The 16,405-nt window shown below is 37.2% G+C and overlaps 1 protein-coding gene across 1 annotated transcript in view; it reads right to left on the bottom strand.

The window, feature by feature from the left end:
* The window catches only part of LOC123529959 (DNA replication licensing factor mcm2-like), a 31,630-nt gene that overhangs the window by 5,334 nt on the left and 9,891 nt on the right, over window positions 1-16,405 (bottom strand). The window contains exons 4-15 of the mRNA XM_045310597.2: window positions 15,552-15,634; window positions 12,462-12,636; window positions 11,932-12,041; window positions 10,609-10,718; window positions 9,367-9,574; window positions 8,321-8,455; window positions 7,775-7,966; window positions 7,027-7,371; window positions 6,248-6,412; window positions 5,818-5,892; window positions 924-1,007; window positions 309-464 (exon numbers count right to left, since the gene is read on the bottom strand). Coding sequence (XP_045166532.1) covers window positions 309-464; window positions 924-1,007; window positions 5,818-5,892; window positions 6,248-6,412; window positions 7,027-7,371; window positions 7,775-7,966; window positions 8,321-8,455; window positions 9,367-9,574; window positions 10,609-10,718; window positions 11,932-12,041; window positions 12,462-12,636; window positions 15,552-15,634 — 1,838 coding nt within the window. The remainder of the gene's footprint in view (window positions 1-308; window positions 465-923; window positions 1,008-5,817; window positions 5,893-6,247; window positions 6,413-7,026; window positions 7,372-7,774; window positions 7,967-8,320; window positions 8,456-9,366; window positions 9,575-10,608; window positions 10,719-11,931; window positions 12,042-12,461; window positions 12,637-15,551; window positions 15,635-16,405) is intronic.

Here is a 16,405-nt window from a genome sequence, read left to right on the forward strand (position 1 = left end):
AGTAAAGTGCCTTCATGCAAAAAGTTAACGTTGTGACGAACGAACAAACTAACTAACGAACGAACGGACAGTTGAAAACTAACATGCCTCCCTTTGGGGGCATAAAAATATAAGATTTCATATTAACAAGTGAGATATTTGATCTTAATATGTTTTTCCCAGATTTTAACCAAAGTTAGCATAATTGATACTTTCACAAATGTTAGATCATTTTTCAATGTAAAATCATCAGACATATTTCACTCTTATATTCAATAATTCACTGAAAATCATGTAATGAATATAATCAATAAGTTCATGCAGCCTACCATAGACTCTCTCCTGAGCTCTGCATACATTTTCGCAACTTTATCCTGGTCCATCTTGTTCAGTTTTGGATGGACTTTCTCCTTCGAGTATATAATGTATTTTTTCAACAGATCTTGTGGTATTGGTTCAACTGTTGATGTAGTGTTTAGACTGTTCTGTAAAAGAAAGTAGAGTATAACATAAGTTCCCTAAATAAAACCTACAAATTTGTGATACACAGATAAAAATGAAACTTTAATCACTAGCACATTTTCAAAGACCTTGCAAAGACCTTGGCCCATGTATATCAAAGTTTTAAGCTAGAAACCTATGACTAAGAAAACACTGATGAACAGTTCCATTAAAATCTGATTTGCATTTGATGTCCAAGTTCTGGTGTCAACAATACTGGGCTAGGATCTCAATTCTGCTTAATGTATCTAACTCCCATTTCCCACAAGTATTTCACTTTCAGAAACTTTAACCAGGCCCTTCACCAGGGTCAAGTGATGATCTTTGGAGGTCAACTACCCCACAATATAGATACATAAAGTTGTGGAGAAATTTCAAAATCTATGGACACTTCAAAAACTGCTGAAGACATTTGAATGAAAAAAAAATGTAAATATACCCACCAGATTTTCGTCCATTTCTTGTTCTGAAGCATTTGGATGATGTTTCATATGACTCCCAGTCACAAACCTTGCTAGTCTTTCATCCTGAAATCCGAATCAAATTTGCAATCAATGAACTTGTTTACACATAACTTTGTTTTGTGAAGTTGTGAAGTTCTTATTTAGGTTCAGCCCTGCCTTTAAACAATGACTCAAACCTGATTGCACAGTAAGTATTTTTTTTTACCCAGTTATGACCTGATCTTCCAACACAACAACCTATATATGGAACAGGAAGAATATTACCTATTATCAAACTATTAGAGAACATGTATTATGAAATCTCTGGTTTGATGCCTCATGTTCTCCTTATAAAGTGAAACAGTTTCCCTTCACGTCTCTACATTCTATATATCAATTAAATTGGCAATCTGTTTTACAATTAACATATAATAACTAAAGCTGTTTTTCATGCGCATGTCTACCACAACTGCCTAATCATCTGAATAGAAAGTCTGTCTACTCAGAAAATATACCTTTGATAGTTTTGGAGTAAGCGGCTTATCGGATAAGTGTTGGAGTAAGCAGTGTTGGAGTAAGTGGCCTATCAGTAATTCAAGAGCCATAATTCCAAATTGCCTGGGCCGATTTGGGTAGCTATCAAACTTGGCCGAGGACTTATTGGCACACATACTTTGTTCAAGTTTGGTGAAGATCGGATGAGAAATGTTCGACTTAGAAGAATGCCGACAAGATTTGTGACAAGACGACACACAGAAGTAAATCAATACGTCTCCCACCACACAGTGGTGTGGGAGACAAAATTATAAAACAGTCCATGACGGGATGCTTATTCTTAAACTAAGTTCTGCATTTAACACTTCTAACCAAAGGCTCTAGCTTCTGAAACATTTAATTGAAATCCCTAAACAAGAGGGTCATGATGACCCTGGATCGCTCACCTGTGTAATATGAGCTACATGTTTCAAATGTCAAACAGATGATAAAATATTAAGAAAGTCAGTAGGTCACATTCATGGTCATTGAAATTCAGTTTTATGATTTGTGTGCAAAACTGTGTAAGTCATCAATATTTCAAGACTGTATCTTAAAAAAACAAGAAAGAAGGTCAGTAGTCAAGGTCACAATCAAGTGACATCATATTACTTAGGGTCATCAGGTAATTAGAATTTAAATAGTCTTGTAAATGGGATCAGATGATTTTTTAAGTACTTTTCCTATATAACTCACATAATAACTAAGTGATCCAAGAACGGGGCCTCTTTTAACCCTAGGGGCAGAATTTGAACAATTTTGGTAGAGGACTATTAGACAATGCATCATACCAAATATCAAAAACCTAGGTCCTATGGTTTCTGACAAGAAGATTTTTAAAGCTTTTTCCTATATAAGTCTATATAAAACTTGGAACCCCAGGGCAGGGCCTCTTTTCACCCCAGGGGTACAATTTGAACAATTCTGGTTGAGGACCATAAGACAATGCTACAAACCAAATATCAAAGGTCTAAGAGTTGTGGTTTCAGACAAGAAGATTTTTAAACCTTTTTTCCTATATAAGTCTATGTAAAATTTGCGACCCCCAGGGCAGGGCCATATTTGACCCTAGGGGGATAATTTGAACAATCTTGGTAGAGGACCACTAGATGATGCTACATACCATATATCAAAGCCCTAGGCAATGTGGTTTTGTACAAGGTTTTCAAAGTTTTCCCTATATAACACTATATAAACCATGTGACCCACGGGGCGGGGCCATATTTGATCCTAGGGGGATAATTTGTATAATCTTGGTAGAGGACCACTAGATGATGCTACATACCAAATATCAAAGCCCTAGGCAATGTGGTTTTGTGCAAAAAGATTTTCAAAGTTTTCCCTATATAACTCTATATAAACCATGTGACCTCCTGGGCGGGGCCATATTTGACCCTAGGGGGATAATTTGAACAATCTTGGTAGAGGACCACTAGATGATGCTACATACCATATATCAAAGCCCTAGGCAATGTGGTTTTGTACAAGATTTTCAAAGTTTTCCCTATATAACACTATATAAACCATGTGACCCACGGGGCGGGGCCATATTTGATCCTAGGGGGATAATTTGTATAATCTTGGTAGAGGACCACTAGATGATGCTACATACCAAATATCAAAGCCCTAGGCAATGTGGTTTTGTGCAAAAAGATTTTCAAAGTTTTCCCTATATAACTCTATATAAACCATGTGACCCCCGGGGCGGGGCCATATTTGACCATAGGGGAATAATTTGAACAATCTTGGTAGAGGACCACTAGATGATGCCTCATAACAAATATCAAAGCCCTAGGCCATGTGGTTTTGTACAAGAAGATTTTCAAAGTTTTCCCTATATAAGTCTATATAAACCATGTGACCTCCTGGGCGGGGCCATATTTGACCATTGGGGGATAATTTGAATAATTTTGGTAGAGGACCACAAGATGATGCTACACACCAGATATCAAAGTCCTAGGCCCTCTGGTTTTGGACAAGAAGATTTTTAAAGTTTTTCCTTTCGGTTGCCATGGCAACCAGAGTTCTGCATGAAATTTAATTCTTTGAACAATTTTGAAAGGGGGGCACCCAAGGATCATTCCTGTGAAGTTTGGTGTAATTCTGCCCAGTGGTTTTCAAGAAGATTTTTTTAGGAAATGTTGACGGACGGACATTGCGCGGTCACAATAGCTCACCATGAGCCTTTGGCTCAAGTGTGCTAAAAAGCTTTACACTGCATGAAACTTCTAAAATAAAAGCCACAGCAAGTAAAATCTCTATAAGCATTAAGAAGCTCTAAAAGCTTCAAGAAGAAGAATTCTTAAGGAAATGTTGACGGCAGACGGACGATGCATGGCGGACATTGAGCTGTCACAATAGCTCACCATGAGCCTTTGGCTCAGGTGAGCTAAAAAGCTTTACACTGCATAAAACTTCTAAAATAAAGGCCACAGCAAGTAAAATCTCTATAAGCATTACCTTATCCAGGGCCTCCACTGGGCCTCAGAAAGTTGTAGCCACTTTTTGAGAGAAACTGCCAAACTAAAGCTGAATTGCTGGAAATTGGCCACATTTTAATAAAATTCTTGTAGCTACTTACAAAAATCTGTAGCCATTTCTTTTGAATTTGTAGCATTTGGCTACACTGGCAAATGGCAGAGGAGGCCCTGCTTATCATAACTGGTATCTCTACTTGTTAGATAGACTTACACAGTCTGTTGAGATTAAACATTTCCCATTTTATTTATTTTTTTTAAATATATATCAAATTTTCTGTAGCTCCCTTTTACTGTGGCTTATCTCAACAGACTTATAAAATGCGATTTCGGCTTACATAACCTCGATGAGGATTCATCAGTGTCCTAACAGTACAGATTTATTGCCCAATGAACAAGTCAGTGTTATGCCATTACCACTGACCACAAGGTAATAAATGAGGCTTAAAACTCCAGCCAGATGTTGAGCTGAGAGAAAATAGGACTGCTGAGTAAAATGCTGTACTGTCCCTTCAACACATCACTAAGGACCTGATGATTAGTGGTTTTTGAATCCAGGTCAGATAGATAGAGTGCCTTTATTCCTCTGGACAGAAGACTTTTCTCCTGCGACTTCATTAAAGACACAAGAGGTGACACAACAATGCAACATATTTCAGGCAGAATTTTACTATCCCGTTGGTAGCTTTGCACAAATGGTGCAATTTCGAATGTTAAGGATTTTCCGCTGCCAGTTGGGGAACAAAAAAAATACATCCTTTCCAGATAAATATCCTTCTACTACTTCTTTCTGATTTTCACGAATATTTGTATATCCTAATTGTTGTAGTCCATATGCTATTGCTTCTTCCATATTACATACAAAATCTTCATGAAAAAGTTAAAATCACATCCCTTAAACCACTTTATCATTAATTTTAGCTATGATCGAAAAACAATTCTGCACATATAAACTTTCAGATTGATATGATTTTCTGAAGTTGCCAACTACATGTACATGTCTATATATATTAGAATAATTGATGGTCAGTTTTTAAGCCATATGTTACATTTTGTTACTTAGCACCCTGGTGCACAGCATGTCTTCACTTTGTATCTAAACAGAATCATAATTGATGTAATACATTGCACCATGCCGTTGACAGAGACCACTAAAGTCTAATTAACATGAATCTGCAATCAGATATGAAATTACAGGGACTATAGATAAGAAAATAATTTTTGTGATTTATAGCAGATATTAATCTACCCCCTAATATAAATTAATAAAAAGTCTTAGAAGGTATATTGAATAAATTGTTTTTAATTCATTCACAAAATGATTTGAAGGTATCTTGAAAAAATATTTCAAAATGTTTTTTTCTTTCAATTTCAAATCTCTTCCCTCATTTTTTTCTTATCAAGGATTCAAACAACTCATAAACAGAATTAAATTGATACTATTTTGATAAATACATTTTCTATATATTTCAAATTTAAGTTGTATTTTATATACACTTACTGGGATATTTTACAATTAGTGAAAATTGATCCCTCTCTGGCTTATTCACCAAGTCATAAAAGCAAAGCACCTGTTTACTGAACCCTTGGGACAGTCGGCCAAAGGTTACATTACATCATGAACGTGTCTGCAATGATTTCTAATGAGATAGTGATTATCAGCGGGTATGAAATTTGTCCGGCTCAGGATCGCATTTGTCCAGTCGTTAGAGACAGAGGCTAGAGATATTGTAAATTTTATGAGAAAGTGGTATCAGAGAGGATTTTATGGCCAAGTGCTTTACAGGTAATGACTCTAACGACTGATGCCAGTGTACTTGTTAGAGAAATGTTCTATAAAATTCTAGTATCACAAGTCTTATTCAGTTACAAGAATTATTTACCTGTACTGGGTCAACAGTATCTCTAACAACACACAGGATATCAAATCTGGACAAAATAGGTTCTGTCAAGTCAACCTGTTGGAAAAACATTTATGTTTCATAACACCAGCATACAAAGAATGGTTTACATACCACATACATGTATATCCTAACATTTACACACAACAATCAACTTCAACTTTGTTCAGCAAATGCTGCTCATGTTTTACATGCAAAAGAAATCAAGACCAAAAAGTACTAATTTCTGTTCCATAGTGTCTTTTGGGGAACTTCATGAAATACTGATATATTACTTTCTATCAACCTACAAATTTATCTGGACAAATACTTCTGCATTGGTAATAAACTTAGCACTGCATTAGTAGAAATGGACCTTGAGTGTAGTTATTACACTAAACTGCAATGTTTCTGAAGACATAGATTAACTTACATTTTCTGCAAAGGTTAAAGAAGGGTCGTATCTTCCACCAATGGGATTAGCCGCTGCCAACACAGCACATCTAGCTTGTAATGATGTTACTATACCAGCTTTAGATATTGAGATACTCTGCTGTTCCATAGCTTCATGGATACTTGTTCTATCTTGGTCATTCATCTAGAAAATAAATTTTTTGATTCCTTAGCCTTTAACCTACTAAATTTCTAGAATAGACCGGTCCATCAATCAACTTTGGCACTTATAATTGAAAGAGGTGTTCACTGAAAGTTTACCTACAGAAAAGAGAACAATGCAGACCATGATCAGCCTGAACAGACGCCAGATGAGTCCAAAGGTGCATTTTTGATTATTTCAGGGGCCATAACTCTGGAAATGGGGTGGGGAGGGGGGCGTGGGGGGTTTGAGCTAGGCGTGTCACAAACTTCGGATGGATCCAAGACCAAATCTATATGCCACAAAAATTCACAGCAAGTTACATATTTAAACAAGTGAATTAGGTGTATTGCCTAAAAGGGACTAAGTGTTGTGCAAGACACATTTTTTTATTACAGGGAAAATTTGTGCAAACTGGTGGAAGGCAGTTATAGACAGGTCATAATGTGTGGATGACAGAAGGAAAAGCACAATCCTAAAGACCCCTTCAATCTGTTGGGAACTATTAACTTTGTACCAAGATAATCCAGTACCTTTCAAGAGTGGCACTGATTTAAGTTCCCGACTGTGATTTTTATCAGTAATACATGTACATACTGTTATTACTATGATATTACCTTGTCAAACTCATCGATGAGACAGATCCCTTTATCAGCCAGGACCAAAGCCCCCGCCTCCAATGTCCATTCCTTAGACACTGGGTTTCTCTGGACATATGCAGTCAAACCTACAGCTGAAGCCCCCTGACCTGTAGCATATACCACCCTTGGTGCAGTCTTTTCCATGTACTTCAAGAACTGAGATTTTGCTGTGCCTGGATCTCCGCAAATAAGGCAGTTAATGTCACCCCTAACTTTATGTTTACCACCTGGGTTCTTGGGCTCCCCTCCAAACACTGCAAGTGCTAGAGCTCTTTTAATATCCTCATGACCATAAATTGATGGTGCAATGCTGGTAAATACCTGGAAGACAATATTATTAAAGGAATATGATTTCAAAATAACATAGATGTATTTCTTAGAAGGTAGGATTACTTTTAAAATCCCTATGACCATAAATTGATGGTGCAATGCTGATAAAGACCTGGAAGACAAACATGGAATATGGTTTCAAAATAACTGTGTTTCTTAGACAAGAAATTTCATATCACAGTTGTCTTCTGAAACAGCATCATACACAAGTCAATGTGAAAACATCCATTCCAACATGGATCTTGATGTATTGATATATTTAGAAGAACTCGCATCAGTAATTCCAACTTCATTCTGTACACTCTAGACAAAATGGATCCACAACTTTTGAAGACATTAATTAAATGGGCTGGCCTATCTGCTTCAACAAAATCAAATAGATCATTTTGCTTACTCTTTCTCCAATCCTCTCATCTTTTGACAGTTGTACAATAGCTTTGATGTCCTCATCTGTAAGGCTGCTCACAGCTAGTTTATCATCTTTTTTTGTGATATAATTTGCCTGTATAACTGTAGCAAATACAGGGAAGCCATTGGCAGTGTTCAATGACCCATCATAGTTGTTATGATATACGCCTGTCATTTCCTGCATAGACGAAACAGTTACTGTTTTAAGAATACTATAACACCCAAAACATTATTCTAAAACTTTGTAAATTTGCTTAAAAATTCACCATTGTATTTTTTCTGTCAATCTTTCTTTTCTCAATATTTAACAACAAAAAAATGTGTTTCTCCATTCCACTAAACTTGTAGTTCCATACAAAACTGAAAATATTAATGTAGTGCAGGAAAAACTGCAGACCCTTCGATTAAATATAATTTAGGCCAAGTATTTAACTACGTGATGTGATGTTAAACTAAAACATTAAATTCAAATGGGAACCATCTAAATACTGAAACCAGGTAAGTTTAACCCTCTAACGAAAAAAAAACCTACAATCTCATCTCCCGGTTTACAGCTGTCTGTTAAATCATCCAATAATATCGCATCTTTTGATCTTGGCAGTCTGCCAGCAGGCACCTTGCCGGGACTCTCCTGAAGTGTGATCCTCTGGTAGTTTTTGTACAAAGTCTGCAAGCAAAAGACATTTAATTTAAATTCTGGTCTTGAGATCAATCTTTTTTCTATCATAGTGTATGGGTGTGTGTTCGGGTTTAATGCCTTTTTCAACAATTTTTCAGTCGTATAAACAACGGTGTCTACTTGTAGCAGTGAGCACAATGCCCAACTTTATAGTGCTGCCTATCTGGAATATCACGCCGTAGACATGTGGCATGATACCCCACACAGTCACATTATACTGACACCGGGCTGACCAGTCCTAGCACTATCCTCTTAATGCTGAGCGCAAAGCGAGGAAGCTACTAGTACCATTTTTTATGTCTTTGGTGTGACGCGGCTGGGGATTGAACCCACGCCCTCCCGCACTCAAAGCGGACACTCTACCACTAGGCTACCGAGGCGGTCTATCATGGTGTGTGGTACTCGGGTACCTCCCAATGCTGTTCTAATAAGCTTCATGCTAACTTCCCTCCCAAAATTTTTCTTCAAATAATGTCATCTGAACAACAACTATTCTGACCATAACTACTCCATTTCACCTTAATAACAGCTGGGTGAGGCCTTCCACTTTCCAATCAGAGATATTAAAGTCTGCAGGGGCGGTGAAATCTGGTTTTGACTTGCTTGAATGTTTTTGTCATTTGCTATTTTTTACTTGTCCATATGATAGTTATATAGTAAATTCTGGTCAAATTTCACTTGTCCGTACAAGCTTTGGGACAACCTGGGCAATACCGACAACTGAATTTGCCGCCCCTGAGTCTATACAAATCTGTTCATGGTCAAATCTTTACAAGGCACGTTTTTGTTAAACCTTGCCATACAGTATCTCAATACTGGTCTATTTCAGTTGAAAATCATGTATATATAGTTAAAAACAAAATCATAAAATAGTTCAAAGATATGGTGAGAAGACTAACCTGTTCCATATTAATTTCAAATGGCCCTGTGGACTGACACTCTGGACAAGATCCTGGCTTCACTTCCTGCGATTGTGACTGGTAGAAAGGTCCAAGGATATAGTTACACTTGTTACAGTCATACTTGATGATGTTTAACTGAGGCAGAACTCCCGTACAGCTTGTTACTACGCCACTGGTACGGATCAATTGATTCAAGTGCAACTGTCTGTTAAAAATAAAATACATCTTCATCATCACTTATTCTGAACGCTTGGGTGGTAGTCAATAATTTAACAACAACCCTTCAAATCAAGCTTGCATTAGTTATTCAACTTCTTTTTTTTTTGTTGGATTTAACGTCGCACCGACACATGATAGGTCATATGGCGACTTTCCAGCTTTAATGGTGGAGGAAGACTTCAGCTGGCTTGTCGGTGGTTCTACCCAGGTGCCCGCTCGTGATGAAATAATGCACAGAGGGGCAACTTGGGTCATCACCATTAAAGCTGGAAAGTCGCCATATGACCTATCATGTGTCGGTGAGACGTTAAATCCGACAAAAAAAAAAAAATAAATAATGTGTATTACATGTGAGGAAATATCAAAGGAAGTATGACCAAACCAGAGCTGCTTTTGAGAAAAGCGCATGTCTCACATAGCTGCCTAATCATCCGAATAGTTATGTATCTTGAGTCAACCATGCATCAATTCATGTTTCCCTGGCATCTATGTATACAGTATAGTGATTTTCGGTATTTCAAGGGTCATAATTCTGAAATGCCTAGGCCGATTTGGCTAGTTATCGAACTTGGCCGAGGACTTATTAGCAAACCCTTTTGTTCAAGTTTGGTTTAGTGAAATATTCGACAGAGTGCAGACAAGAGTGTACAGAGCGATTTTCGGTAATTCAAGGGCCATATTCCTTAAGTGCCTGGGCCAATTTGGCTAGTTATCAAAACTGGCCAAAGACTGATTGGCAAACATATTTTGTTAAAGTTTGGTGAAGATCAGGCGAGAAATGTTCGATTTAGAGCTCGGACAAGATTTGTGACAGACAACACATGGACTTGAGTAAATCAATATGTCTCCCACACCACTGTGTGGTGGGAGACATGACAAGCTTTTTACTGACTGGGCTATATTTCAGTGTCAGACGTGAACAGTTATTGTACAATTTAATCTACAGACTATTGCCCTGACCTTGTATATATATTTCCAGGTCATTAAAAGGGTAATCTCAGTAATTTTCTGGACTATTACCTTAGTGATCTTAGTTCCTCGATAAGAGGCAGTTCTGCTACTCTAACATGTATTTCTTTTGCAATTCTTTCATAATTGGGATACATGCTCAATACCACCTCTTTTGCAGCCTGAAAAAATGTTTAGTACATGAAACAATAAAGATTTTATTAATGGCAACTTCATTACATAGGGAGACCATAAACATCCCTCTTACCAAAGATTCTTATCACACCTTTTATTGCTAGAAAGAAACAGCACTCATTTACATCATGATATTTTCAACATTTTTGGCAGACATTCATCCATTTTATCCAATACTGTATCTTTTACCAACAGCAAACAATTTTAACGTGTTAACAAGAGCTCCGACAAGCGGGGCAATACTAGTACAAAGGGTTACATCAGAGGATGGGAGCAAAATTTAAAGAACTTGACTGTTGAAGCCCAAAGGACAGAAACAACAAAGGGAAGAAATTCAAAATAAAATTTGAAGTCCACAAAACAAATCCTTACCAGGTATAGGTATGTCAAAATACACCTAAAAATTGAAGGTACCATCCATGTTGTACCACAGAAAAGTGGTCTCGGTTTTTCCCTACGGCCAATAATAAAACGTTTCAAAATAAGCTATTTATAGTAACATAAAAGGAAAGTAATTCAAAATTTTTTTATTGTAAGTGAACAAAACAAGAGCACTGCAATGCAGAGCAATATACACAAAGCAGTCATATATGACCTTTGACCCCTAAGTGTGACCTTGACCTTGAAGCGAGTCATCCGATACATTCGCTCTGCATGTCGTCTCAGTGTGGTGAACATTTGTGTTGTTTCTTTGAAATCCTTCAAGCAGTTCAAGAGTTACAGAGCAGACAAGAAACAAGCTGATATGACCTTTGACCCGCAAGTGTGACCTTGACCTTCAAGTGAGACATCCAAAACATGTGCTCTGCACATCGTCTTGGTGTGGTGAACATTTGTGTCAAGTTTCTTTGAAATCCTTCAAGGGGTTCATGAGATACAGAGCGGACACGAAATTGCAAACCAACGGACAACACCGGGGGTATAACATAATACGTCCCTTTGGGCGTAAAAAAAGTCTTCTCTTCAAAATTTTGTAAAGCTAAGTACAGATGGTAACAAATTTAATTATGTGAAAATTACTGACTTGAAGGCAATATGATAAAACATTTAGAATCTGCACACCCATCTACACTAAAACAGCATTAGTCACTTTACTTTTTTACAGGTAACACATGAAAACAAAATTTACTCCAATACTACAAGTTTAAGCAATGGCAATTATTGACAATCTCTTTTATATTTAATCATAAAAGGCAATACCTCATCAAAATTCAGCAGCATTTCTGTGGGAGCCTCTGGCAGGAAGTAGGCAAGCACCTGTTCTACTGAAGCCAGCATGTTGTAGTCAATGATCAAACTTTCTTTGTTTGCTGCAACAATAAAGTATCAATGAGTAAATTTTTAATTAACAAAGATGACTGTACAACGCAAGTCCTGCATACAAGTTCACGGATTATGACCAATGATTGTTTCTTAGTCACCCTGGCCAGTTGTCTGGGCTGAAGTATGAAACTGTCCAATTGCAATCCCACTTTGCTATCTCACCAGAAATGGGCCCTGCCTGGTGAGGACTGGGAACCTTTTATCTCAACACAACTGAGCCACCCCAGGAAGCTGCACAGGTCTTAAAGACTGCTTCTGCACTATTTCCATGGGAGCCTCTGAGAGGCAAATGTTACATGTATGTATATTTCTCTTCAACAAATACCAAGTCCTGCATTGAAATACAGGTTTCATTTGATACAGTCAGTTCTCAATGTAATCATACAACACTAATCTGAAAATCTTACCCTCTACCATCTGACGAATCTTCTCTCTATACACATTATGACCTTTAGAATCCACAAATGTCCTCAAAAAGTTCTTAAATCTGTTCTTTATTTCAGTTTTGGGTGCCAACATTGATACCCATTCCCTCACTGAATGACCTTTCATATCTTCCAGGTTCTCTATACTTTCAATCATCTACCAAATAAAACAAGGGTTTTTTACAGAAACAATGCATATTCTTATATCCCATAAACTTGAATAAGCAATTGCAAAAATTTAAGAGGAATGTATTCAAAGAACACATGTACCAACAAGAGCTGTCCGTAAGACAGCCAAGCTCGACTATTCGAAATATTGTCACAGAAGCAGGAAATTATTACCCAAAATGTTAAATATCAAAAGAGTTTTAAGTTCGAAAGAGGACATAATTTGACCAAAATACATATCAGAGTTATGGGACTTGATGCTATCAACTAGTTTTATAACCCCGAAGAAACATGTTAAGTTTCAATTCAATATCTGCATTAGTTTTGGGGATAGTAACTTGCATGTAAAACTTTTAACCAGAATTTTCTAAGTCCAAAAGGGGCCATAATTTGGCCAAAATACATGTCAGAGTTATGGGACTTGACCCAGTGAGGTTGGTAATTGACCTAGAAAAAGAGTAAATAAGTTTCAAAGCTATATGCCTTTTGGTAATAGCTGTATGTACTTGCACGCAAAACTTTAACCAGGATTTTCTAAGTCCAAAAGGGGGCATAATTTACCCAAAATACATGTCAGAGTTATGGGACTTGATGCTATCAACTAGTTTTATAACCCTGAAGACACATGTGAAGTTTCAATTTAATATCTGTAGTAGTTTTGGAGATAGTTACTTGCATGTTAAACTTTAACCAGGATTTTCTAAGTCCAAAAAGGGGCATAATTTGGCCAAAATACATGTCAGAGTTATGGGACTTGACCCAGTGAGGTAGGTAATTGATCTAGAAAAAGAACAAGAGGACCATGATGGTCCTGAATCGCTCACCTCTTCCCACATGATCCAGTTTTGAGTATGATGTCGTTTTTTTTAATATTTGACATGGTGACCTAGTTTTTGAGCTCATGTGACCCAGTTTTGAACTTGACCTAGATATTATCAAGATAAAAATTCTGACCAATTTTCATGAAGATCCATTGAAATATATGGTCTCTAGAGAGGTCACAAGGTTTTTCTATTATTTGACCTATTGACCTTGTTTTTTAAGGCACGTGACCGAGTTTCAAACTTGACCTAGATATCATCAAGGTGAACATTCTGACCAATTTTCATGAAGATCCATTCAAGGGTATGGCCTCTAGAGGTCACAAGGTTTTTCTATTTCAAGACCTACTGACCTAGTTTTTGATCGAAGTTGACCCAGTTTCAAACTTGACCTAGATATCATCAAGATAAACATTCAGACCAATTTTTATGGAGATCTATTCACAAGTATGGCCTCTAGAGAGGTAACAAGGTTTTTCTATTTTTAGATCTACTGACCTAGTTTTTGACCGCACATGACCCTGTTTGGAACTTGACCTAGATATCATCAAGATGAACATTCAGACCAACTTTCATGAAGATCCATTGAAAAATATGGCCTTCAGAGAGGTCACAAGGTGTTTTTATTATCTGACCTACTGACCTAGTTTTTGATGGCACGTGACCCACTTTCGAGTTGACCTAGATATCATCAAGATGAACATTCTGACCAATTTTCATGAAGATTTCATGAAATATATGGCCTCTAGAGAGGTCACAAGGTATTTCTATTTTTAGACCTACTGACCTAGTTTTTGACTGCAATGATCCAGTTTCGAACTTGACCTAGACATCATCAAGATGAACATTCAGACCAACTTTCATACAGATCCCATTAAAAATATGGCCTTTAGAGAGGTCACAAGGTTTTTCTATTATTTGACCTACTGACCTAGTTTTTGATGGCACGTGACCCAGTTTCGAACCTGACCTAGATATCATCAAGGTGAACGTTCTGACCAATTTTCATGAAGATCTTGTGAAATATATAGCCTCTAGAAAGGTCACAAGGTTTTTCTATTTTTAGACCTACTGACCTAGTTTTTGACCGCATGTGACCCAGTTTCGAACTTGACCTAGATATCATCAAGGTGAACGTTCTGACCAATTTTCATGAAGATCTTGTGAAATATATGGCCTCTAGAGAGGTCACAAGGTTTTTCTATTTTTAGACCTCCTGACCTAGTTTTTGAAGGCACATGACCCAGTTTCGAACTTGACCTAGACATTATCAAGGTGAACATTCTGACCAATTTTCATGAAGATCCATTGAAAATTATGGCCTCTAGAGAGGTCACAAGGTTTTTCTATTTTTAGACCTACTGACCTAGTTTTTGAAGGCACGTGACTCAGTTTTGAACTTGACCTAGAATTTACCAAGATGAACATTCTGACCCATTTTCATAAAGATCCCATGAAAAATGTGACCTCTAGAGATGTCACAAGGAAAAGTTTACGGACGCACGCACGGACAACGGACACCGCACGATCACAAAAGCTCACCTTGTCACTTTGTGACAGGTGAGCTAAAAAATAAGTTTTAAATCTATATGCCTTTAAGTAATAGCTGTATGTACTTGCACGCAAAACTTTAACCAGAATTTTCTAAGTCCAAAAGGGGGCATAATTTGGCCAAAATGAAGGTCAGAGTTATGGGACTTGGTGCTATCAACTACTTTTATAACCCCGAAGACACATGTGAAGTTTCAATTCAATATCTGCATTAGTTTTGGAGATAGAAACTTGCATGTAAAACTTTAACCAGAATTTTCTAAGTCCAAAAGGGGGCATAATTCGCTCAAAATACATGTTAAGAGTTTTGGAACTTGACCCAGTGAGGTTGGTAATTGACCTAGAAAAAGAATAAATAAGTTTCAAAGCTATATGCCTTTAAATAATAGCTGTATGTACTTGCATGCAAAAACTTAACCAAGGTGTGACGCCGACGCCAGGGTGAGTAGAATAGCTAGACTATTCTTCGAATAGTTGAGCTAAAAACTAAGAAATCATTTTGTATCCAGTTCCAACAACCGCAATTTTTTACCTCTTCATCTTCCATTTCACCCTCAGCAGCTCTCTCTGCCATCCGACGCTTGCGAGGTCGATCCTCTTCCTCGTCCGACTCATCTATATGGCATAAACAAGAGGACCATGATGGTCCTGAATCGCTCACCTGACGTCGTTTTTTCTATTATTTGACATAATGACCTAGTTTTTGAGCTCATGTGACCCAGTTTTGAACCTGACCTAGATATCATCAAGATAAAAATTCTGACCAATTTTCATGAAGATCCATTGAAAAACATGGCCTCTAGAGAGGTCACAAGATTTTTTATTATTTGACCTACTGACCTAGTTATTGACGGCATGTGACCCAGTTTTGAATTTGACATAGATATCATCAAGATGAAGATTCTGACCAATTGTCATAAAGATCCATTGAAAAGTATGGCCTCTAGAGAGGTCACAAGGTTTTTCTAATTTTAGACTTACTGACCTAGTTTTTGACCACAGTTGACCTAGTTTCAGACTTGACCTAGATATCATCAAGATGAACATTCAGACCAACTTTCATACAGATCCCATGAAAAATATGGCCTCTAGAGAGGTCACAAGGTTTTTCTATTATTTGATCTACTGACCTAGTTATTAATGGCATGTGACCCAGTTTCGAACTTGACCTAGATACCATCAAGGTGAACATTCTGACCAATTTTCATGAAGATCCATTCGAAAGTATGGCCTCTAGAGAGGTCACAAGGTTTTTCTATTTTTAGACCTACTGACATAGTTTTTGACCAGAGTTGACCCAGTTTCAAACTTGATCTAGATATCATCAAGATGAACATTCAGACCAACTTTCATACAGATTCCTTGAAAAATATGGCCTCTAGAGAG

The sequence above is a fragment of the Mercenaria mercenaria genome, chromosome 13 (assembly GCF_021730395.1).
Source record: "Mercenaria mercenaria strain notata chromosome 13, MADL_Memer_1, whole genome shotgun sequence".
NCBI lineage: Eukaryota > Metazoa > Mollusca > Bivalvia > Venerida > Veneridae > Mercenaria > Mercenaria mercenaria.